The 26,401-nt window shown below is 34.0% G+C and overlaps 1 protein-coding gene and 3 non-coding genes across 6 annotated transcripts in view; all 4 read left to right on the top strand.

The window, feature by feature from the left end:
• The first annotated feature begins 50 nt into the window (after positions 1-50).
• The window catches only part of LOC106625050 (phosphatidylinositol-3,5-bisphosphate 3-phosphatase MTMR3), a 32,554-nt gene continuing 6,203 nt past the window's right edge, over positions 51-26,401 (top strand). The window contains exons 1-15 of one of the 3 annotated variants that reach the window (XR_011396777.1): positions 51-668; positions 18,442-18,563; positions 18,658-19,487; positions 19,553-19,743; positions 19,815-20,010; positions 20,073-20,258; positions 20,327-20,491; positions 20,560-20,686; positions 20,755-20,860; positions 21,694-22,166; positions 22,356-22,585; positions 22,663-23,459; positions 23,534-23,702; positions 23,775-23,885; positions 24,578-24,964. Coding sequence is in view for 2 of the 3 variants with exons in the window: in XM_070110780.1 (XP_069966881.1) it covers positions 18,446-18,563; positions 18,658-19,487; positions 19,553-19,743; positions 19,815-20,010; positions 20,073-20,258; positions 20,327-20,491; positions 20,560-20,686; positions 20,755-20,860; positions 21,694-22,166; positions 22,356-22,585; positions 22,663-23,459; positions 23,534-23,702; positions 23,775-23,885; positions 24,578-24,964 (4,086 nt within the window). In the remaining variant the exon portion in view is untranslated. The remainder of the gene's footprint in view (positions 669-18,441; positions 18,564-18,657; positions 19,488-19,552; positions 19,744-19,814; positions 20,011-20,072; positions 20,259-20,326; positions 20,492-20,559; positions 20,687-20,754; positions 20,861-21,693; positions 22,167-22,355; positions 22,586-22,662; positions 23,460-23,533; positions 23,703-23,774; positions 23,886-24,577; positions 24,965-26,401) is intronic. The other 2 variants (XM_070110780.1, XM_036376345.2) reach the window with 2 other exon arrangements.
• On the top strand, positions 13,184-13,287 carry TRNAY-GUA (transfer RNA tyrosine (anticodon GUA)). Its single transcript has 2 exons — positions 13,184-13,220; positions 13,252-13,287. It is a non-coding gene; the product is annotated as a tRNA-Tyr (tRNA).
• On the top strand, positions 13,517-13,613 carry TRNAY-GUA (transfer RNA tyrosine (anticodon GUA)). Its single transcript has 2 exons — positions 13,517-13,553; positions 13,578-13,613. It is a non-coding gene; the product is annotated as a tRNA-Tyr (tRNA).
• On the top strand, positions 13,950-14,046 carry TRNAY-GUA (transfer RNA tyrosine (anticodon GUA)). The gene is made up of 2 exons: positions 13,950-13,986; positions 14,011-14,046. It is a non-coding gene; the product is annotated as a tRNA-Tyr (tRNA).

Raw genomic sequence — 26,401 nt, forward strand, 5'->3', positions numbered from 1 at the left:
CCATTTATAACTTAAAGTTGGCTGCAATTAAAAGTTCTAATACGAAAAATGTAATCCGTGTGAATCTAGTGCGCCAAGAGAATTATATTATCTCTTTCTTATTAATATTAATTTTAATAAACGAGTTATATGCGAATACAAATATTGATTGTGCAATAGATTAGTAAATCTACTGATAATGTTTGTAATTAAACAAGTGAATGATCAATTATTCCATGTAACAACGAAATTGGAAAGAAAAACTTGCATTTAGTGACAAAGAAAAAAGCGGAAGATAGAAACAAAGGTGGAATAAAAGTGCAAAGGGTAAACAGATGAATGAAATGAATAGCAAATAAAATGAACCATACAAAGGCCGAATCAAGACGCATAAAATATAGCAGTGGACGAAGAAAAATCAAATAAAAATAAATTGTCGATTTTTTTTATTCATTCGCAGTATCTGTATTAATTTTTTAGAATACACAGTGTTATATTATTGTGCCCACGTAAAATAATAAGATATTGACACAAGTAAAAAAGAATCAAATAATTCCATGTGATTCGTTCAATCCTTAGTGCAGTTGCATAAAATAACAAGCTGTAACGCGCTGACGTCAATATTGAAACGAAATAAAAAACTGACCGTAATAGAAGTTTTTGACCGAATTGTTGGAAATTAATATTGGGTAAGCTAGCGGTAATGTTTTCATATCATATTATTTTTACAAATGGTGTATCGAAGTGTATTTATTATTTTTAATTAATTTACAATAACTTTTAAAACTAATTCTTGTAAGGCTTTATTGGACTTTGGACTTACAATGCCGGCTTAGGCTTTTACTGCTTCATAACATAGCCATTGCCGTTAGCGGAGGTGGCCTTTCAAAGCGTTATTCCAATAAGTATTACAGTTTGTTTGCAAAGTGCATAATTCCCGTTAGAATATGTAACCGCAAATGTTTCAAAACATACATAAACCAAAAACAGTGCCTTATAGTATACATATTTGTTGTTATATATTTGTATGTGATCAACTGTATTAGATAAGAATTGCAAACTTTCAAAGTGCTATAATTAATACTTAATACTACGTTAAGTTTTCCTGAAGATAGGGTAATAATTTGTGAATAAAGCTGCTGGAAAAATTTTCAATGTAATTACTGCTTAGGGTTTCAAACTTAATTAATTTGATCACACGTGAACATGCATATATTAAATAATATAAATTATAGGTTTGAATTCAATTTTTATATCCTTTGAATTTTTTCTGCTCACCACATTTTTTTGTTACTATGTATAAATGCATATGTATTATATATTCATATTCAGTCTCATTGCCTTCCATGCTTATTATTTAAATTGTATATGGTCATACAAATGCAAATTTGCAAAATTCTCTCAACATCATCGTACATTTGCTATCTACTATTCACGAAATTTGCAAAGTCATATTTTACTTATTCGCTTTCGCTTTTTTCTCCGATATCCGCTTTTGTATTGTGTTTTTATACTTTTCTTTGCCTATATCTATATAGTATATAGAACATACATACATAAATACATATTGGTATAAAATATATTATATGACACACAAACAATAATTTATGTATGTGGATGCATTTGTTTATATTTTCCTTTGTTGCGAAAATTGTTTGCAAAGGAGAAATGTTAAACTTGTTTATACGAAATAAAATTGCGCTTTTAATTTTTACATTAATATACCTAATTACCTTGCACAGCATAAAGTTTTTATTTCCTTTTTTCTCTATTATTTCTCAGAACTGACTTAATTGTTTAAATGCCAATTTATGGGTACGAAGAAAGCAATGTCAACAAAGAATTCGCAAATTGACACTGCTTAAGCGTAAACATATTTTGTAAGTGCCTTTAATATTACCCGTTTATACATATTAATGAACTTAACTATGTAGTGTATACATATGTGAGTTCGCAAATTACCAGTGCACGCTCATATACGTTTCCTGTTATTCGATTATTAAAATGAATATAAAGGTTTTTATTTAAATACATTTTTACCTTTTGCCTTGCCACAAAGTTGGTACCAGCCTGAAGGAAACGTCGGAGACACTTTTAATCTATGTACAAGTATATATGTATAAATGATCAGCATGGCGAGCTGAGGCGATTTAGTAATTTCTGTCTGTTTGTTCGCTTGCTTGCATGTACATATATACGCGAATTAGTCCATCGATTTTGGGATATCGATATTTTGCAAACGTCCTTTTCTCCTCAAGAAGCTGTTCGTTTGTCGAAACCGCCGATATCGGACTACTATAATATATAGCTGCCATACAAATGAACGATCAAAATCATCTTCTTGTATAGAACATTTTTTTATTTGACAAGATAATTTCAAGAAATTTGATAAAAATGTTTGTCCAAGGCAACACTGCAATCTCCCAACAAATTGTGCAGATCGCATCTCTATATCATATAGCTGCCATACAAACTGACCGATCAAAATCAAGATAAAGTTCATCATAAAATATCTTTTTTTCTCATGAAGTAATTTTTATTCGACTTAAAGGTTATTTCTATCAAACAAAGGACCAGAAAAAACTGGCAAAACGTTTCTCATTAAGCGGTTACGTTTTCATATATGTAGTTGCTAAAAGAAATGCACCTGTGGAAGATATTACAGGCTCGGTGCAGCCGAGGTTAACTTTTTTATTGTTTCTTTAAAAATTTGCTATGTTATTGTTTAAGAAAGTATGGCCTTTTAAATTCGATTGTATCGATTGTTTCGTGTTTAATATTATGTGTGTACTACACTTTTATCCAACGTTGCATCAAAATTTTTATTAGGTCGTTGAACTCAAATCGCGTCCTTGTGTGTGAAGGCGAATAATGAAACACGACTTTTAATGAAATGAGAATACTCTAAAAATTAATAAATATTTTTTTAAAGTTTATGTCATAAAAGTATAAAAAACAAGTAAGGAAGGGCTAAGTTCGGGTGCAATCGAACATTTTATACTCTTGCAACTTGCAAAGATCAAAGCCGGCTAACTATTGTACTTATACTTGTAGGTGTTGGAAAAATATTATATTAAAACAAGTAAGGAAAAGCTAAGTTCGGGTGTAACAAAGGCGGAGGTACATCTACAGGTTTTGGCAAAACTTTATATGAAACTAAGAAAAGTATCGCTATGATTTCATCTATTTAAGGAAAGAGGATATACTGTTATTAGAAAGAGATTCTGAATTTCATATAGATTTCTTACGTATTGACCGATAGGTGCGGACTTTCGAAAATATTTATGTTGGGTATATGGGCGCTAAGGGAAGTGTTGAGCTGCTTTTACCCATTTTTGGCACAAGTTATAGTGCGATTTCGACTATTTAGGACGCAAGACGAAATGCCTTGAAGCATATTTGTGCAAAATTTTAATGAAAGAAAAGAATTAAAAAGTTTGTTATTTGCGAATCAGGCATCTTTGCCGATTTCGCCCTTTTTTCCAGTGTCTAATAGGAAATTTATTGCTTGTGGCTCATTTACTCAGTGAGTTAGAGCACTTTTAGTAATTTTCAACATACCCGTATATGGGGAGTAGGCGTGGTTATTATCCGATATTTCACTGAATTTGAAGAGGTGTTAAAATGACATCTTAGGTTTATGTTGCAAGAGTAAGACAACTTTTTTCTATATGTGTAGCAAAAAAAACAATGTAATTAGTCACTGCTGCTCTCTTTGAGAAGAAAACACATGAAGATAATTATAAATACTCAAACCTTCCGAATATCACCATATACATTATATATCACACAATATATATTGTGACAGGTAAACGAAAATGCTTATGACAACGACGATGGCTTCTTCTAATCAATTTTTACTTTGCTGGTACATACCATCTGAACATTGAGATAACATATTTTTTGTTTTGTATACGAAAGAACAAATTAAAACATAGCAAAAACTTATCAGCATTATCATATTTGTATAAAGTTAAAGACAAAGCATTCCAATAGAAATCGTCAGTGTACCATATAACTCGTTACAGATAACACATTTTAACTTGAGACATTATTCGTTGGTTTCGCCATATTCGCATGCCGTATTTAATAGATTAGTATGTACTATACGTACTATATACACAATGTTTATTTACATTTACTACATTCGCTTTTCGGATTCTATCTAACATTAATCAATAAGCATACTTATATAGCTGTTGTTGTTGTTGTTGTAGCGGCACAAAGCATTTCTGAAGTAATTTCGAGGTAAGGTGCTGAGTTGACAGTCCTAGACCGGATAAAAATCCGGATCTGTTCTGGTTACTTAGACCCGATTGTCGTGGGAACGGACATATACATATATTGTTGTTGTTGTTGTTGTAGGTCCGTTCCGGTTACGTAGATCCGACTGTAGTGAGAACGGTATATATATAATATTTTGATTTGGTCAATCTCTTGTCTTTTTAGACATAAACTTCCGATTTTTAATAGAATACACGAGTGGGAATAACAGTTTCATTAAGTTATTACTGCCATATGAAGGCAGATTAACTATACAATATGTATAATTGCATTTTTCATAGAGAATTTCTTTTAGTATATCAATACAATTTTATGGCCTGTACCTACACTACTGCGCCTAAAACTATGCTACAAATATTTCTATATCAATGGTCTACGATTTTTCGTGAGAATTCGCACTGGGGTCTCACTGTATATTAGGTTTCATTTCTAAATTTAAAATAATTTTAACACCGAGATTAGAGATTTCCCAGTACTAAAAGCAACATTTTAACGTTGATTTTACCTATTCAAATTTGATCCGGACTGGTCCATTTAAACAGCGCGCGCAAACCGAATCGATAAAAAAAATTCCTAAATTGGCAATACCTTTCTTATGTTTATGTGAAGTTTGATCTCCATATGTCAATTACTGTGTATTTGGCAGCTGTTTGTTTACGACGCGACAGGTTTGTCTGGCGATTTTTACCATGAGAAAAAAATGAACAACGAGATAGACTCAACACATTTTTCGAAAAAACCAAAATACACTGTTGTTGTTGTAGGGCCAACAATAAAAATCCGGGTCCGTTCCGGTTACGTAGACCCGACTGTTGTGGAAACGGCCAAAATACGCTTAAAGCACTGAAGCCCTTCTCAGCCGAGACTTACCATACATAGAATATGTATGTACAAAAAGTGTATGGAAAATTGGATTAAGCGTTATACGCTTCTATTGGCTGAGGAACCTATTTTGAAGGCCATAATAAAGATTTGTTTTAAAATTTGTTTTGTAAAATTTGATTAGATTGTATATTTTTCCCAATTGTCTACGAAAGTGCTATGTGAAATATGAATCCAGAAAAATTTCTAGGATATGCCGTGGTTATATCAGCGAACACAAATTGCATTCCACGTACTTTGACTATAATGGTGTTATATCATGATTAGCAGTGAATTTTGAAACTACAATTGAAGTGTTTCAAGGTTTCGGGTATAAAACAATTATATAGTAATTTTATAATTTTTAATTTACGCTACTCATAGAATATTACAATGTAAAACGAATAAACTATACTTCAAACAAGTAAGGAAGGGCTAAGTTCGGATGTAACCGAACATTTTATACTCTCGCAAAGTCAAATGGTATACTCTTTTGAGATTTCTTTGTGGATTGACTGATATTTTCGGTAGTAGGTCAACTATAGGCACCGGGGTCCACATATTTAGTACTTAGGGGCTTGAACAGTTTTGGTTCGATTTAGACAATTTTTGATCACAAGCTGGCATACTTTAAACCTATTATTCACGCAAAGTTTTACCCCGATATAATCATTGTTGCTTGATATGCATACTGGAAAGTAACAGAATCAGATGGAATTGCAAATGGTGTTATATGGGAAATAGACGTGGTTGTAGTCCGATTTCGCCCATTTTCGCACTATGACATAGAAATATGAAAAGAACGTTATACATCGAATTTGGAATCGGTTAAGCTGAACCCAAGATATAGGTTTTCACCTATAAAGTTATCTCATACCATCCCAGAGATAAAATTTAATGTCTCTGGCGTGTTTCGTGCTTGATTTATTGCGCTTTTAGTAGTTTTTAACAGTACCGTTATATGGGGAGTGGGCGGAGTTGTTACCCGATTTCACCCATTTTCAAACTGTAGGTAGAGGTTCTAAAAACATTTGCTTCCAGTGAATTTTGTTATTATAGCATTTAGAAGATATGCACATTAGGTTTAGGAGATATGCACATTAAACCTATTAGGAGCGGGACCACGCCCACTTTAAAAAAAAATTTATCTGCAGATGCCCCTCTCTATTGTGATTCTGTATACCAAATAAGAAACATGTCTACCAAGTTTCATAAAGATATCTCAATTTTTACTCAAGTTAGAGCTTGCACGGACGGACAGATGGACGGACGGACAGACAGTCACCCGGATTTCAACTCGTCTCTTCATCCTGATCATTTATATATACATAACCCTATATCCTACTCGATTAGTTTTAGGTGATACAAACAACCGTTAGGTGAACAAAACTATTATACTCTATAGCAACAGGTTGCGAGAGTATAAAAACGCTTGATGCAATTAACAATTATCGCATATATTTTACATTCTCTATTTATACCGCACTTATAAATAAGCCTCTTTGGCGCCGGCCAGTTTTTATGAATTAATAATCTCTGTAAATTTCCCTTATCGCAGCGTTTAAATATTTACTGCGTATACGTATGTAAGTATGTGCATATACAGTGTCTATTAAAACTAAAGCCCAAAACAAACCATATTGCCCCTTCTCTCATTTTAGTTAGTCAGAATTTTCAAATAATCCATTTTTTTTTTTGTATATGCGTATTTCTTGAAAATATTCTCTAAAAATTCAAAGTTGATCCGATAATTACTTTTTGAGATATTCGACAAATAACAAAGTGCGCTCGAGCACTTCAAAGCGCTCGGGAGCTCTACAAGTAGTGTGAAACTTTAAATGCGTTTTTCTCAAAAATATGTTTTTTGAACTGGTGACAACTGTAACTCAAAAACCGCTTAGTAGATTTTAATGAAATGTATACAGCTTTTAGAATACATAATAAACTCTTGCCTGATCGAAGGATCTTTTTTTTTCCAAAAACTTCGATTTTTTAAGATTAATTAACTGTTGATTTTTTCCCAAAAATCTAGAAAAAAATGTCCTGAGGCCGCCTTTTTGTTAATTTTTTCAAAAAAAAGAAAAAAGCTTCGATCAGACCCAGGATCATCTATTGATAAAACTAATTTTTTTTTAATCCGATTGATTTTAAATGAATTTCCGAGGACCTTTTTTTTTGGAACTGGGTCAACACAGACAGCTATAACTTTGGAAATTAAAAATTTGTATTTTGAAATTTTCGTGACTTCAAGTCGAAACATTGTATAATAATGCCATATTACTACTTTTGTAAAATAACATGACTTAATAGCAAAAAAAAATTACTGAACATTCTGATTTTTTCGTGCCTGTGACTACCCCTGACCCCTTAAGTAATTGCTTCTATATTTACAAAAGCAAATAACAGAAAACTTTCTATTGAAACAAAATATATCGTTTATTCTGACATACTATATAATAATATATAAGATATATTTATTTCTCATTCTCCACGTTGTTCTGCGTTTGCTATCTGTTTGACTTTACATATACAAAATAGGGCTCGTACTTTAGTTTTAGCGGTTACTGTACATAAGTTACTACATTATTAAATCTTTAGTCAATCAATAAATGCTTGCTTATAGAATTAATTTGTTAACCTCAAGTCATGCCCTATTAAGTACATATATTACCTTGAATCGATTTTTCGTTCAAATTGACTTCTGTACCTGAAGCAATTTTCAGGGCAAAAGATTTCTCAACTTTATTACTGTTTGATCAAATGGAGACAAAGTGTTGACACTTATCATATTACGTGTACAATCGACACGTGTGTACCATATACAAGTGTAGTAGTAAACGAAATTTATCCAGCGGACAGAAAACAAAAAAAAATTAAAAACAAAGCAAAAAGGGGCATGTATATAATACATATATTATAAAGAACAATTAACTGCCTGCCAGTGTTTGCTCTATTTTTGTAAATTTATTTTTAGTATAATTTTTTTCTTTTTTAACTCGACAGCGTTAAATTATGTTAATGTGTTCGTGAGTTTTGTTTTCTTTTTGCATTTGTTTTGATTATTTCATTTACCAGTACTCAAATATGTACATATATAATTATAAATATACATACATATGTAAATGTATATTTTTGCCGATCGTGTTCATTTCTTTTCTACACTTTCATACATTTTCAATAATTTTATTTTGTTTCTCATATTTCTCGTGAGTTTTGTTATTTATTTGCATTCTTTTTAACCGAATACAAGTTTTTAGTGATAATTGTCACGCGATTACGTCTATATATTATAAGTAGTCACGATGGTTTAAGGAATGCACCTACAAGTATCAGATAACTTATGCTGAAAATAAAACAGTAGAAAGAAGCTATAGAGAATTGAGTGTAAGATAAGTTTTTGTGTTTAGGGTATTATGCCATCTGTTTAAACTGGACTGGTCCATTTAAACTGCGCGCGCAAACCAATTTGATAAAACAAAAATTTTCTAAAGTTTGCTAAAACTTTTTTTATGTTCGTGTGTAGCTCCATATGTCAATTAGCGCGTATTTAGCAGCTGTTTGTTTACGACGCGAAAGGTTTATCTGCCGATTTCTACCATGGATAAGATTTTGAAAAATTAATTTACTTGAAATTTTCTGTTTCCAATGCAATCACATCTAAGAAAGCGTTGAAAATGTTGTAGACGTGTTTAAGGGAGACTACTTTATCAAGAAGGCAAGTATTTGAGTGACATAAAGCATTCGGTGAAGGTCGTGAAGTCATCGAAAACTTGCCTTATGCGAGTCGTCCATTCACCCCTGTTAATGATTATAACATCGAAAAGGCTTGAAAATCGTAGAGTTGCCAACAGAGAGCTAACAGAGAGATCTTTATAGATCGACTCAACACATTTTGATTAATGTATTGGGTATGAAGCGTGTCAACTCTAGACTCCTACCAAAAGACCTGAATCTTTTAAAAACACGTCGTCGAGTACCGGTCGCAAAATAAATGCTTCACAACGCAGCTGAGGTCCCTTTATTCATCAAACGCCGTATTATAGGTGACAATATATGGATTTTTGAATTTGACGTTGAAACTGTCCAAAAATCTAGCGAATGACGCTTCAAAAATGAGCCCAAAAAAATCAAAGTTCGTTGTAAACACTGAAGGCAATCCAAGCCGAGGCTTATAATAAATGTATGATTGCATTAAGTATTAACATGACTGTATTGGCTTAGTAGCCTACTTTGAAGGCAGCAATAATGATTTGTATTAAAACACATGAAAACGTAGTTGTTTATTTTGTCAGTCTGGGTCAAATTTGATCAGATGTTATATATCTTAAAGCGTTATAATTATTAAAAAATTGGATTTAAATAATACAAGGGCTTACGTAAGATTTGATTGGAGTTCCCTAATAACTTCTTTCTTGTAGGCTTCATCTTGAAACTTGAAGCGCTGCTATTATCTCTTAAGAAAATCTGCTCCGCTTTCTTTCCGTTATTTAGAACAAATAATTTTGGGGAATATTGTCGAGTTGACAGTCCTTGACCGGATCCGTTCCGGTAGCTTGTCTGTTCGATTGCAATTGTGCTCTCTTGTGCTGTGAGAAAGTTTCATATTTCCCAATACTGCCTTTTTACCATTATTTTGAGAACACCCAAGCCCATTGCTTACTTCTGTTTAGCAATATTGACAGAAATGAAAAGTAAATCTAAATTGTTTGCTGTTAAATTGTAAAACCCGCAAAACTCCCTACTTTTTACCTTAGACTATTTTTTTAATCAAAATATGTCGGAATAAATCGAAAAAATGTTGTCGTCTCAGGTGGTTTATGTATGTTTGTATGTACATGAACTCACATCGCCTGTTTCTAACACAACATACGCGTGCTTAAGTTATTTGGTCCGTCTGCTGATGTATAGTGTCTCGAGTGAAAAATCTAGGTCAGTCTTGCTACAAATGCTGTTGACATCGTCGCAGTTGTCGTCACCTTCGTGGTTTCTTGGCTACAATTGTGGCGCCGACATAATCGAAACATATTCAAGATATAAGTGAAATAGTACTTTCAGAAAACTTAACGGAAGAATATGGCAAAAAAAAAATTTGAAAAAGTGTGAAATCATTGCATAATGCGAAAACTCCAAGGCACCCCTTCAAACAACACCCAGGCGGACGCAAGGTTGGATTTTCCGAAATCAACAATTTATTGCTGCAGCAACTGAAAGTTGCAGATATATGTATGTAACTATGTGTATGCACCTCAGCTCATGTTGTGGCGTCTTTAAAACTGCCTTCCTTTATTTTCAATTTCATTTACTTTTTTCACCTTGCACTTCAGGCGTCTTCTTCTTCCTTTTTCTATACCATTTAAATACTTATCACTTGCCTGACTGTAAATACGTTAAAACCAATTAATTCAGTGTTAAGTGGAAAAAGTGCATTTTCATTAACAGTTTTCAATGCACGAGCCACACAATGCTGCCCGTTAACGCATACCGCGCCTTGCCATGCCACCAACAACTAACAGCTTATAAACGTGCCAAATCGTCGTTCGCATACCCATCACTATCTCTAACATGGGAAAAGTTGCAACAAAAACAACAGACGCGACTCATTGTCAGTTAAGCCAGTCACTTTGTCAGCGTGTCTGTGTTGGAAACTACGACAAGTCTGTGGCGGTGGCGTCGGTGTTACCTACCAGTCAATAGTAAGTCAAGTCAGTCGACTACGTTGACCAATTGCAATTTCTTTTCTCCGGTTTTCCTTTGTCACGTTTCACTGGTTAAGATTCCAGCAAAGGCCGGTCGGTTGCCTTGCCGCTTTTCCGATTTTTCGTTGCATTGTGACTGTGGCTAATACTTGCCTGCCACCGACCATGTGGTTTTTGTTTTCACCTTTAAGCAATGTGTTTGTCTTTTTGTTTTTGTTATTTTCAAACGATGTTTTACTACAGCGCTCGTATTGCGTCGTTGTATGGTTTAATTTAGTGGCATAGTCGTTAGTTCGGTTGTTTAGCTCGTTAGTTGTGCAACACACACATAGTGCCACATTCATACATAGTTTTTATACATATGTATGTAATGTATGTATGTATGTATGTAGCTAGCTTTTTCCAAAAGCTAACGAGCTGTCCAGCCAGCATTTACTCGTTGTTTTTACTCATTCATCATTTACCTTTCTTTTTCGTTATGTACGAAGCATGCACATTCGTGTATTGCGGTTTTTGTGTCTGATTAAATGAGTACTCGATTACTTGTTTCCACAATCTATTATAATATTATCTGTTCGTACACAAAGTAAAAGTGCTGTTCGTGTGCGTATACGTTATTTTTTCATTGGTTCCGACGCGTCCACATAACAAGAGGCCAAGCAAAATGTGTACCTTGCCAAAATGTGTGCATTTTATGTATAAATATGTATGTATGTATGTATGTATGTATGTATGTATGTATGTATGTACATATTTGGGGTATGTTTGCTGTTGATGCACGTGTATTCGCATAACTAATGTGATCATTGCCGGATATGTGTGTATTAAATGTCACATTTTGTGTATTGAAAAGAAAGTGAGTCTGAAATGCAGTTGAAACGTGAATGAAAACTTTCGTGCAGTATGATTTTATAACATACATACCTTCGTGTGCGACACTGTTGACAAATGCAATGAAATGACAAATGTGTTTAGATGACAGTATGTGAAAAATTAACGGCACAACAGCTGCATTGTAGGAAACATTTGTATTGTAAAAAATATGGTAAACATTAAATGCGTCTAATATTTATTGCATACACGGAGAGATAAAAAAAATTAGTTAAGACGAACTGCAAACATATTTCTAGAGCGCACTTAATGTATGGTAAGCATATGATCAAATTTGACCCGGACTGGCAAAAAAAACTACATTATTGCGTATTTAAATGCAAATCTTTATTATCGTCTTCAGTGCCGTTAGCGAATTTGAGATTTTCGATTTCAGCTCGTTTTTGGAGCGCCATTCGTTAGATGGACAGTTTCAGCGTCATATTGATTAATCTATGTACATACATATATCTCGTCACCAGTAACACTGCGCGTGATGAATGTAGGGTTCTCAGCTACGTTGTCAAGCATTTATTTTGTGATCGGTACTCGACGACGTTTTTGCAAAAGATTCAGTTCTCTTGGTAGGAGTATAGCATTGACAAGCTGTCCTGGTTACATAGTTACTAGTTTTAGGCAGAGGCAGAAGTAATTAAAATAAGTAGATTCCTTCATTGGAAGGTAGGCTTGATCATAAACCGAATGTACAGTTATTTCGAAGCTATTTAACTGTTACTAGAAGGAGTACCTATATGCTCATATTGATCAGATGATACATATGTAGGTATGTTTCATTATGACTCTTATCAACAGCAGTCATCCTAATTTCAAAATAGGTCGTGTGTATATTGAGTCTCCTTAAACTAATTAGAATTAAAAATGTCTCTAAAATTGGACAATTGTTTAATCAATGTTTGTTGAATAGTTGTGAGAGTAAAATGACGATAAGAAGTAATAAGTTTACCTAGCGTCTTATGCCATTTCCGCACTCTTTATTTCAAATGATTCCATTGATAATCGGCAAATTTTTATGAGCATTCATTCAGAATTTCAGTGCAATCCACGAATAAAAGCTAATATGCGAATTCAAAACAAATTAATTAATTTTAATTTTTGAACATAATTCGTACATATAATTTGACCTTGAAAATATATATGTATGTATATGTGCATATGTATGCCTCTCAAACGACTGATATTTCCTACTTATTTTACAAGGTATGTTCATACTTTATTTTTACTCATATATTTGATTTTACTAAAACAAAACTGGATTTTGTGTTCGTGTTTGTGCTCCAAACTTTTGATTGAATCTACACGCATTTTTCAAGCACTTAAGTAACTGGTTGATCAACATTTTTTGATAATGCTTTATGCAGATTTACTTATTCAATTTAACAAAAAATAAAAATCACTGATTGAACAGAAATAAATATATTTTGGGGTCTTTGCTTTTGCGCTGATAAAAATAAATATTTCACTCACACTCAAAACCTTCGATAGCTCAGTTGGTAGAGCGGTGGACTGTAGAAGTGATTTGCAAACAAAAACAAAAGTAGACATCCATAGGTCGCTGGTTCAAATCCGGCTCGAAGGATACATTAAGTTGAAGATTTTTTGCTGCTTTTTTTTTTTAAGTTGTAACTTAAGTTTCTATAAATAAGAGTGAAAGCCTTTAAGCATAAATAATACATGTATATATTTTTTAATATGAAGTCAAATTTTTCTATGTTTTGTATAAATAAATGTTTTAATATTTTTTATTAATGCATTATTTTGTATAATGGTCTGTATTCCATGAAATAATGCATACTTTATATAATGTGCCTTCGATAGCTCAGTTGGTAGAGCGGTGGACTGTAGAGTTAATTGCATACAAACGTAGATATCCATAGGTCGCTGGTTCAAATCCGGCTCGAAGGATCTATAAATATGACTTTTTAATAATAATGACTATTATAGGACCTTCATTTAGACCCCATATACATATGTACATATGTACCTACCAAACGTATAAACTTCCCTTGTTATTTTGTCCATCGCTACCATTAATACAAGTATATACAATTAGTTGAAATATACACATTTATGTTTTTTTTTTTTGTTGACATTATGCTGCAATAAGGGAGTTATCTCAATAAAATGTTCAAAAAATTTGGTATAGTAATATAGTTCACATACTGCTGTGGCACAGTTACGTCAGTTAGCGATAACTCGTAAACACCTGATTTATTGATTTATATATCTCATTTCGAAAAACCTTCGATAGCTCAGTTGGTAGAGCGGTGGACTGTAGAGTTAATTATGTACAAATATAGAAATCCATAGGTCGCTGGTTCAAATCCGGCTCGAAGGAGAATATGTCATGTTTTTAGAGAAATTATAAATGAATGGATGTCGCAAAATATATACATATTTCGATTCCACCGAAAATAATAAAATTTATTGGAGTCAATTTAGCTAGTTTGTACAGAATAGGGCTATACTAAATAGATGAACTCATTGATATGATGTAAATCATAAATAAACGATTAAAATCCGTAAATTTATGAATATTTTTAATAGTTCGACCTAAGATTCAAAAGACATGTACATATGTATGTATATAAGACAAAATCGGCTCGTGATTTTGGGTTTTTAATTTAAAAAGGGTTTGATTTACCCTTTTTTTCCAAGTGCTTGAAGAGAATTACCCGCCTCTTCGTCAGACGTAGCGACCATTCATGACTGATTTGCTGAAGTCCGTAAAGGCATTTGAGCGACAAAGGACATCCAAAATAAACTGTTACGGACTCTCAAAGCACTTCACAAAGTGCTTTTAGGTGAACGTAATTTGAAGTTGATCGAGATAGGTGAAACTCGAAGGATATCAATTGATAATGTTAAGTGATGGTTCATGAATATTTGCACAATCTAACCTGAAAACAATGACAAAATTGCATGAATTGGTCTTCGAATTCCTCCCGCATTCTCCAGATCTAACACCCAGCAACTTTTTCCTGTTCTCGGACCTCAAGATAATGCTCGCTTGAAAGAAATTTAGCCGCAATGAAGAGTTAATCGCCGAGACGTAGACCTGTTTGAAAGCAAAAGACATATTGTACTCTAAAACTGGTATAGAAAAGCTGGAATAACGTTATAATCGGTGTATGTTGTTGTTGTTGTAGCGGCAAAAAACTTCCTGAAGTAATTTAAAGGAATGCTGTCGAGTTCACAGCCCTTAGCCAGATAAAAATTCTGGGTCCGTTCCGATAACGTGGATCCAACTGTCGTGGGAACAGATATCGTCCTCTTTGGCAATCATGTTAAATAGAAGAGTCGAATTTTCCGAAAAAATACGCTTTTCTTTACAAACGAAAAGAACTTTTTAACTTACCCCCTATACCAACCTGCGGATTCTGAAGAAAAAAAAGTTTTTGTTTTTGTTTGAAATACTCTCTAAATAGTATATTACGCGTATACGATATACACAAGCGCTATTCTAATCACTTGTACATAGTATTGGATCAAATATCTATTACAATACAATCATACGAAGTGAAAGGACACACGAAATAACAGTTAGTATACCTGACTATATATAGTATAGAGGGCTTATAGGAATGTGCGTATATATCTACATTAAATTGTATATCATTTATATCTAATCATTCAAATGTTAAGTACATAGTATTATAATAATAACTTTTATTGCTTCTAATACTTTACAAAATCTAGAACTTTTTGTTTTTCTTTTACATATGTATGTACATCCATACAAATATGTATATATATATATATATATATATATCACGTCTCATAGTACCTACAATACAACTTTCTCGAATGTATCGGCCATTGCCAGCCACTTGGTGGAAACATTGACTCCACAAACAGCGACACTGGATACTCGCTGCTTGCTCCACTATGAGAACGAGAGCGTTGCCATTGCCACTGCTCATATTCCAGCATACCTTGCACATCCAAATATATGACCATATCTATCCACACCATATATATACATATATACATGTATATATGTATATAGTGCGATTGTGTATACGGGCAAATCTACAATACTTTGAATATGTATATATATATATATATATATGTATATTGGGTCTTCGTACGTCTCCGATTACTACGATTGCGGCTACGCCATTTACGGTTGTAATCGCTGTCACCGCTTTTAGTCAACTACAGTTGCTACTCGGTCGCGTGACGCTTTGTAACTAAATAATTCAGTTGCTTTAAAATAACTATATAAAAATATTAACAAAATCATAGTATATACTTTTAGTTAAATACCGTTAGACATACATATGTGCATATACTATTATATATTCAATGTTTGTTGCAATTTCTTATGCGTATAATGTGGGGTAGGTCGGTTCCATAAAAACATACATTACTCACTACTTGTGAAAGTCTACATTTAATATACCCATATAATTTGGCCTCAAGTAATCGCATAATTAATTTTAATGTCAATTTAGTTGTTTAAGATTTTTCCTTTATCAATTAGACGCAATAATTGAACTAACATATTTAATATAGATAAGAAATAGCTTATATTCTTGCTTCCCACTTTGCTTTTACGCTTTCGTCCTGTCTGTCACTTTTACGGTCGCGTGTTCCTGTTCGCCGCGGCACAATCCACTGTGCTAGATACAGACTATATTCTCCTGCGTGTGTATAATACAGACATGAAAAATGTGTGGCGTAGTTTTAATTTCCTTTTCCATCAGTTTTGAAGTGTAACATATTCACTCGGCAAAGTAAAAAAGAATTTTGAAATACATTTTTTAAGCTGCTTACATACTTTTTTTTTCGAGTGAAAGCCATAAACAATGTGTCAACTGCATTTTTAGTTGCTGGATGAATTTGTAAAAGTTTCAGTGTCTAAATTGTCTACAACAAAGTGTATACTCATGTGTAAGCACGTGCATGGCTAATGATAGTATTTGGTACGTGTGCGATGGAAATGTAGTTAAATTCGCCGCTTAAATTTATTTACCTATAGCTGTGTCGCAAATCATGATTTGAGCTTTAATAAAATGTTATGGAAAAATTTGTTCACGCTATCTATTCATTTCGCTGTTATTCCAAATATATTTAAGGTCTTAAAAGCCTTGAATGTTTAATTTTCTAATAATGCTTAAAGTTTTTGAGATGTTCTCGAATAGTATTTTGTATGGTATTTCTCATAAAGTGTTTTAAGATAGAATTCACAGTTTCCTTTTCTAATATTATATGAGTCCAGTAAAAACGAAAAATGAGACCTTATAAGAGACATACTGTATTGAGAGTATATTATATTATAACTGCAGTAACTGAACGTGACTATCTTGTTAGGTGTTGAAGAACCTGATTCCCTGATTTTTGATCATAGAATTGATGTTTTAGTACCACCTCCTTTGAAATTTTAACGCCGGTTATAATGAACAGTAAATTTTAGCAACATAAAAATATTTATTGAACGAAATTCTAGTGACAACCTATAACTCAACACATCAGTTCTGCAAAGTTGGTTTTAAATCCCTTCTACTCCATAAAAATCTATCCACAGCAAAAAAAAAAAAATCAATGAAGTCTATATAAATCTATTACAAGTACGTTACTCTTGCTTAATAAAGCTTAAGATCTTCAGTATTAATTTGAGGCTAATGATGGTTGCTTCTAATATACATAATATTTTAGATAATTTTTAATTCGTGTATTTTTTTTCAAAAATTAATCGCTTATTTAAGAAAAACATGTACAATATGTGTAGAATTATTCAAGGCATTGCCCATCTGAATATATAACTTTTTCTCATCTTTTTGGCAGCGTCGGCTTGGCGGCCAAGCAGGAATTAAGCCAATTTTTGCTACCATTTTCTGATATGAACCGTAATCTAGTGAGAGCGTTCTGCATCGACCAGAATAAATGATAGTCAGATGGGGCAAGGTCTGGGCTATAAGGTGGGTGATGGAGAACTTTCAAGCCTTTGTTTTGGTTTCAGCCGGTTTTTAGAAAGTTAATACAGAACGTCCTTCTAATCCTATCAAATACAGAGCATCAGAACCATGGATTTTTGGCTTTGCCATTGGTTTGGCGGATTGGCCAGGTTTCACATATAATTATTTGTGTTTAAGGTTGTCGTAGTGGTTCCATTTTTCTTCGCCATTTACAATTCGATGCAAAACGACTTCTTTTTGTAGTGTTCAAGCAGCATTTCTGATGAGCAAAATTGGGTTTCTTGGCTTCAATTTGCATGGCACCCAATTTCGTTGCTTTTAAATGTATCCGGCTACTTTAAACGTTTGATTACTTGAATGACTTCCGAAGATATTCTGCGCGGCCTTCATGTGTTTGGTAACAATTTTAATCGAGGGGCGCCCAGGACATTCCTTCTGTTCCTAACTGAAATCGCCACTTTTAAATCGTATAAATCACTTTTGCTCTGCTAGAGCATGTTCACCATAAACTGCCATCAAAATATGATGAATTTCGGCGGAGGTTTTCTTCATTTTAAAGTTACGAAGAAGAACTCTGCAAAAACACATTCTCAGGCACAGCTCTCGACATATTTGAATAAAAATGTTTTTTTTTTATTGTTTACCCTTCAATCAACAGTATCTTTCTAGCGCATTTTTGGAATTTTGGAACAAAAGAAAGATAATCAAGTTACGCCCTCTATTGGTAGACCGCAGCAATATTAGTTATAGATCCAATATAACCTCGAATACAATTTTTTAAATAAAATATTCTCTTCTTATTTTCTTTATAGTTAAATGGAGGGAACGGATGGATCACCCCCACCTTCCTTGTGTATTGTGCGCGCTACTGAGTTTTTCCCAAGATTAAACATGGAAAAAGAAGATGCAGACTTGGAAGTACCCTATCAAGAACGTTCGTATTACATTGACATCAATTTTTTTTTAAAATTTTCTAAAATAAAAATAAAAAACTAACTCTACATTTATATATACTTGTATACCTACAGTTGCTGGGGAATTTGTCTTATATCTGGGACGTACTGATGATGGCATTTTGTCGCTCTCAACATACCGTATATTTATACTTAAAAACTCTACCAACTCAGAGACATCCGTGCCACTGGGACTAATCGAAAGCTTACAGATACGTGACCTGTTTCATCTAATCATCAATTGCAAGGACGCTAGCACCGTTAAATGTTCCTTTGAAACAGCTGAACAGTGCGCCGAATGGCTGCGACGTATACAGTTGTGCGTCGGTGTGCCAGAAACCTTAGAATCGCTATTCGCATTTCCCTTCCACTCGTACATGAGTGATGCAATAAATATGCAAAGCGAAGCTTATAATTCGCCCGAGTACCTGGAACGCTTACAACGCGCTAAACGTGCAGACGAAGATTTTATGCGCGAAATCATACGACTCGGTTTCGATTTGAACGGAACGTGGCGTATTTCCAAAACGAATGAAGACTTTAAATTATGTCCGTCATACCCGCAACGGTTACTGGTGCCGGCCTGCATTTCGGATGACATGCTTTACGAGGTAGCGAAATTTCGTGGCTCGAGACGATTGCCAGCCGTTGTGTGGCGTCACAAAAAATCCGGTGCAGTAATTGCACGCTGCAGTCAACCCGAAGTGGGTTGGTTTGGTTGGCGTAACAACACAGATGAACAATTACTCAAAGCTTTGAGCGAGGCGTGTGCATTTGATCGAGGTGAACAATTGCGTCGCCAAAGTCAGTCTATCAACACGGCGGTACGAAAATTGACATCGAGCGAGAGTACACCCTCAAGCACTGACGGCAGTCATGAGGAAGTAACGATGGATGAAGTGCAGGTTTGTGCATTCAACAAATTGTTTAAAAGTTTTCCAAAATAAGCTTGTCTCAATTTCGTATTTAGAAAGTCCTTATTGTCGATGCGCGCAGCTACGCTTCCGCGGTAACGAATCGTGCACGCGGAGGTGGTTGCGAATGCATTGAATATTATCCGTCGGCTGAAATCGAGTTCATGAATCTGGGTAACATACATGTTATACGTAGGAGTTTTCAAGCGTTAAGACAACTATGTGCTTCGCCAGCAGATTGTCAAAAGTGAGTCCTGATGGAGTTTTTTGTATTAAATGTGCAAATTGCATTATTAAAACCGTTAATTTTTTTTACAGTTGGCTAGGCATGCTCGAGAAGACATTGTGGCTGCAACATCTCTCTGGCTTGTTGGCCGCTGCCGTAACTGTTTGTCATGCTATTGAGAAGAAAGGGCGGCCAGTGTTGGTGCACTGTTCGGATGGCTGGGATCGCACGCCACAAATTGTGGCCACAGCACAATTGTGCTTGGATCCATACTACCGTACTGTGGAGGTAATTAAGCCAGTCAAAAAAAAAAGTGATCATTATATTCAATAAAAATTTTTTTTGTTTAGGGTTTCCGCGTATTAGTCGAACGTGAATGGTTGAGTTTTGGTCATAAGTTTTCTGATCGTTGTGGTCATGGCCCTGGTTCGGATGAGCTGAATGAACGTTGTCCAGTTTTCCTGCAATGGTTGGATTTGGTACATCAAATACACAAACAATTTCCTTGTAGTTTTGAATTCAACATGGCATATTTGGTAAACTTTATTATAACAGCAATTTTTAGGTTTGCTTTATTTATTTAACAATTTATTTTCTATAATAGATCAAATTAGCACAACATTCACATTCATGTCTTTTCGGCACCTTCCTATGTAACACATACAAGGAACGTTGCGAAAAGTCAGTGTTTGAGCGTACTTACTCAGTCTGGCCTTTCCTATCAGGACCTATGTATAGAAGTCCACTTTATTTACCAAACAAAGATACGGTGAGCTTGCTACCGAATATATAAATAAGCATACCTTGTTTAATGTAAATCTTTCCCTTTTTTCTCAGGTTATTTGGCCTGCGCACAATGTACGGGATCTACACTTATGGACTGAAGTTTATTTGGGAAGTTTGGGAAATCAAAATAGCGTCGAATTCGTAAATAATAGCAACGAAAATTTGCAGGGAACGACAAGTAAGTTTATTACAAATAATTTTTAGTAACGTACAACAAAAATGTAATGTATACAATCATATTTATAGCTCCTTTGGCTAAGACGCGTTCTTACGGCGATTTAGTGTCAGCAAATATCATGCAGAGTGGCATCTCAAGACGTTCCAGCGACCCAAATATGACTGTGGAACCGAAGTAAGTGTACCAAATTAAGCATCCATACCATATCATCAATTTTGGTTTGGCTTTGAAATGTTGAATTGGCCTTTTTTGAGTAAATTCAAGCATGCCACCGTTGTATCCATAACTCCATATATGATAGTTCATGTTTAGGATGGTATTTCTTGAATAGAATTTGTATGCGGTTTGCACCGCGACCTAGGGTCTATTGTGCCCTTATTTGTTGAATTATATAGCCTGTATGTAGTACATTCTCCGGAGCATATATTCGAGTTTCTCGAACAGTTAAAGATATAGAAATCCAAATCTACTAAATAAGAAAGCGGGGCTAGTTCTTTTTTGTGTGTATCTTAACAAATATTTCTATGGTATTGTGCTACTACTCGACATTCTTCTTGTACAAATTTAAGTTTATGGACAGTGGAATCGTGAGGAATATTAAGGGGCCTGTCTACAATTTTGGATTATCCGGATTATCTGTTAATGACGATAACATCGAAAAAGTTAAAGAAGTGCTTGATAAACGTTGTGTTGGCATCAGAAGGATGGCAAAAGATCTCATCATGTCTTATGGATCAAGTCAACACATTTTGGTTTATGTTTTGGATATGTTTTGGGTATCGAGACTTCTAAGAAGTGTTTGAAAAATTGGATTAAGCGTTGTCATACTTGTATTGACTTGAAGGCGATAATAAATATTTGTATTAAAATATGTGAAAATTTATTTTGTTTGTCAGGCCATGTTAATTTTATTTAGATGAAATGGTTTATAATATATATTTAATTTTCTCGTCCCTATAATAATTTATTTATTGCCAACGTTGTAATTGTTTTCACTTCTTTTATAGTTTAACAATGGCTACAAATTCTGAAAACAACTCCATCGCCGATACACAATCCGAACGTGATGATTTGCCAGATAATGTAATTGAAACGATGCAGCGAATTGATAATTTCACCACTCAGCAAAATAATCATGATGAAGACAACTTTATGGATGCCGCAAACACTGCAGAGAACCCACAAACTATTAATTCGCAGTCTAGAGAATTGTATAGGCCTATCATTAATACTGAAACGACTGTAGACTACAACAACAGAGCACTATCAGCTTTAAGCAAAAATGAGCACCAAGAGCACAATGAAAAAAATTATAATTCACATGACATTAAGCCAAAGGCTAACGGTATTAAACACCAAAATGGCACTACGAAGGCTGCCCACAGTAGCAGAGATATTAGAGATTCGGGAGGTGGCGACGATTCAAACGAATTTAAATCAAATACAAACGACGATCTTATGATAAGTGTAGAATTGAGTGGTAAGTAAAATTTTGTTGTTGAAATATCCACAAATAAATGAAGTGTATTTTCTATTTAACACGCAATTTTTTGAGTTTTCAACATTTTCTTTTCATTATGTTAGTTAAAATTTACAATAAATAAAAAAGACTTTTATATGCAAATGTTTTTTTTTTTTTTTTACTAATTTTTTTTCCGTTTTGTTCCAGATGCAGCCTTGGGCAGACACAGCAATTGGCATGGCGCTGTCAGCACTAGCACAGATACTTTAGTACCCATCGAAAGAAGACCAAGTACTAATGGCGAAGAAATATCGTCCTCGCCTGCCAAAGTGGAAGTCGATGTTATAGATGGTTTTCGTACACCTGAAAAACTATCCACATTGGCGGACAAAGAAGAGCTTGGCTTAAGTTCTCCGTATGTTCTATTAAAACAAGAGGTAATTAATTGATATATTTTGTTAAACTATTTATATTAAAATTTGTGTATGATCTTTATTACATGTTCTATAATCAGCGACAAAATTCTTCAACTGGTAATGGCAACAATGACAACAGACCTACCGCCAATGGCGTTAATAACAGTATTATGCCAAATGTTCATGGCACAAACGGTACCTCGAATCGTCAAATCTTGTCAAATTCATCTAGTAATACCTCCGTTTCATCTACATCGTCTTCACTCAATAATTTAAATACAAACATGAATAATACCAACAGTAATAGTAACAACAGCATCGCAACAACAATGACAACAGCCACAGATCAAAGCGCAAAAGATGTTGCTACAATAGATGTAGAAGCTTGTATTGCTGCTACAGGCGTACAAGCGAATTCAACTGATGTCATGAATGAAAGCATCATGATTTTGCCAGAACATCGAAAATTGCAAATATCTGTAAGTGGCAAGTGTGAGGCTATCTCGAATAACGGTTCGTCCTTACCAACATCCCCAACAGGCTCTGACGAAAAGCCAAGTACTAGTCGTGCAAGTGGTCAAAACGGTAGAGGTGAGAATGTTTGGAATGGCAGAGGCACTGAGGGCGGTAGACAAAATAAGAGTGGTGCCGGTGGTAGTAAAAGTGGTGCAGCCGGTGGTAGTGGTGCCGGTAGTGGAGCCGATGGTAGCGCCGGTAGTGGTGTCAGTCGCGGTGGCGATGGTGGTGACAGTCATGGTGGTGATAATGGTAACGGTGATGCTGGCAGAGCGGGTGGTGATGCCGCTGGTGGTGAGGAAAACGGACAACGCCGTCGACGCCCTTCAAATTCAAATCGTCAATATGATGGATTTCACATACGACAACCAGACGGAAGGTGAGATTTCGGTTAACTTATGAATATGTAAATAATTTTATTAACGCGTATTATTATTTTTTTTTCACTTATAGCATACGTTATTTTTTTACGGGTAATCGTAGGCCTGGTATACGCTCCTTACCGTTGTCACCGCCACCCCGTCAGGAACGACCTCACCTGTTATATTCCTGCCCTGACGGTTTGGCGCATGCGCTAAGCGAACAAAATATGCGTCTACATCAAATTGTGCAAGAACATATGGTAAGTGAAGCTAGTGAGTGGTAGTCTTAGAGAAAACGATTTTTAACAGTGAAATATTTGCTTTTCATTTAGTTAAGAGAGGATATTCTATTGCAAGAAATACATGATATGGAAATTGAACTGCGAAGGAAAAGATGTCCAAATTGTAATGCCGCTCAAAATAGTGATAAAAACGAAGAACAGGTAAGAAACTAAAGTCACCATTGAATTACTCATAATACTTTAACACTGCGCAACAAAATGTAGGATGATGATGATAAATAATGACAGCGAGAAGAGCATGGATTTTATTTGATTGAAAAAGGTGAAATTTTTTATTTATTTTTTTTTTTAAGGAAAGGAAAATTATGCATCAGAACGTCATAATTTATATCTAGCTTAACAGAAAACAATACTTCTACTACTACTATTTTTCGCGTTTACAAAGTTTTTTAAATGCAATGACATTATTAGTACTCGCTGAGAAATAATTTCGATATTTAAATATTTTTTTTTTAACTGATACTCAGTTGAAAATCTTCGGTGAAACTGAATTTAATTTTAGAACTGCCTTTGTTTCGACTGTTGTTCGCCTGATTTTTTAAGATTTCGTTTTGTTTTAACATTTGAATTTAATTATTATTTTGTAGTTTTTATTTTAATAATTATTTAATTTTTATTTAAAATATTTTTTAAATTTCTATTTAGTTTTTTTTTTAATTTAATTTTTTTTTTTATTTTTTTTAATTTAATTTTTTTACAGCTGTAATATTTACAGTTTTGATTATAATTTTCCTTAGCTTATCATTTATCTACATATATGTTTTTGGTTGACAATCTACGTGATTTGTAATAATACACATTCCTATTTATATATGTATGTCTATTCAATTAAGGTAGACGAACTCTTAGTTAGCAGAAGTAGAGTACGCGATTGTACTAAGTGCCAATGCTTGAATGCGAGATCGTGTACAAAGTGTAAATTACTATTGCAACAGCAGCAATATCGACAACAACAACAACAGCCACTGCAAAAACAACCACGACCTCGTTGTCATACTGCGGTTGATTATCGTGATCGATTTCCTAATCGTTTTCATAATTGCCATTGCCTTTGCCAAAATAGTCACCACCAACGTAAGCGTTATCATAGTTTCAGTTGTAGCCTTTGCTATAAGAAAGATGATAATATACAGATTGACGACGATAATGATATCACCATGACGTTGCTCAGACGTAATTGTAGTTCTGATTATGCTGATAGCAATAGTTCCTTGTTAACGGTTAGTCTTGTCATCGGTTTTCATTCGATCATTGCATTGCTTAAGTGCTTATTGTACTTGTATGTATAACGGTTAAGTCCGAGCATTTTCAGAATAGAGAAGGCGCAAATGTTATTTAATAGAATACAGCAACATTTTAAGTGGGTATTATAGTATATAATATATATTGAAAATTAATCATATCTCAATAGTATAAATATTCTATAATATCTGCTTAAAAAATGATTTTCGAATTATTTTAAAAGTTACCCTAATGTTAGTGTCGCGGCAACTCGATCGGTTTAGTCATAACGAATCTAACAGTAGAGTAAGATGGTGACGTGTACCACCACTGTTGCTGAAATCTGTTCATTAATATTGGTGACTTCTATATTTTCTGGTAAAATGCTTATGGCAGCATATCGATACGTTTGTATTCTAAACTTGTATTACGAGAGTATATGCACATTAGGGAGACCGTTATTTCCCCAAGTTGAATTTGTTTTTTGTGCAAACGCCCGCTGCAATTTTCAGTTCCAACTTTATCTTTCTCTATTTATCTATCTTTTTCCATGATTTTCCACTCCTTCAAAAGTTGTCCGAAATTAAATTTATGCATTCAAGTGAATTATAAATTGTGTGTTGCTCATACGACATGGTGTACTGTAAGAATACCTACAGTACACTTGATGCCATGACTCAATTATATAAGGTTGTGTCGATAGCCCAAAAACAATAATTTGTCAAAAGTAATTCGATCCATAATGCTAATTGTTTTGATTTTATGGTAAAAAAAAATTAATTTTTCAAATATTTCAACCAATGAAAATGCGTTTTTGAGTGATAACTGAATACGAATACGAATTGTAAATCACCCAAAATCATCAAATTGTAAACAGAAAAATCATAAGCAAAGCAAAAAACAGTTTTTTGACATTATGGATACAAACACTTCTTTCGTAAGAGGAAGCACGCTCCGTATCGACACAACCTTATTTAATTGAATCATGCTTGATGCATAACTTTATATGCGTATAACTTTTAAAGGAATGTTTCTAAGGAAAGACTAATCAAGCCTTTTTTGTTTAGTCGTAAATTTTGAATTATATATTCCTGTGTTCAAAGTTATAGGTTTATTTGCTTTGGAGATAAAAAATGTAAGGCAAAATATAAAAAAAATCCCATGTCAAATACATAAGAAAAGTAAAATGATTTAATCACGGTTTAAATTGAAAATATAGAGCTTTTTTTACGTTGAATAGTTTTTTTTATTGCAATAACTGAAACTTCAGGGGCGTTTGCAAAAAAAATAAACAAGAAAAAACGTTAATTTGCTATATGCTATAGTGACTAGATCTGCACAATTTCTTTGAAGATTGCACCGTTGCCTTGAACAGTAGCCCTTGCCGAATTTTTTTAAGATATCTCGTCAAATTAAAACGATGTCAATACAAACAC

This window comes from Bactrocera oleae, chromosome 5 (genome assembly GCF_042242935.1).
Source record: "Bactrocera oleae isolate idBacOlea1 chromosome 5, idBacOlea1, whole genome shotgun sequence".
Lineage (NCBI taxonomy): Eukaryota > Metazoa > Arthropoda > Insecta > Diptera > Tephritidae > Bactrocera > Bactrocera oleae.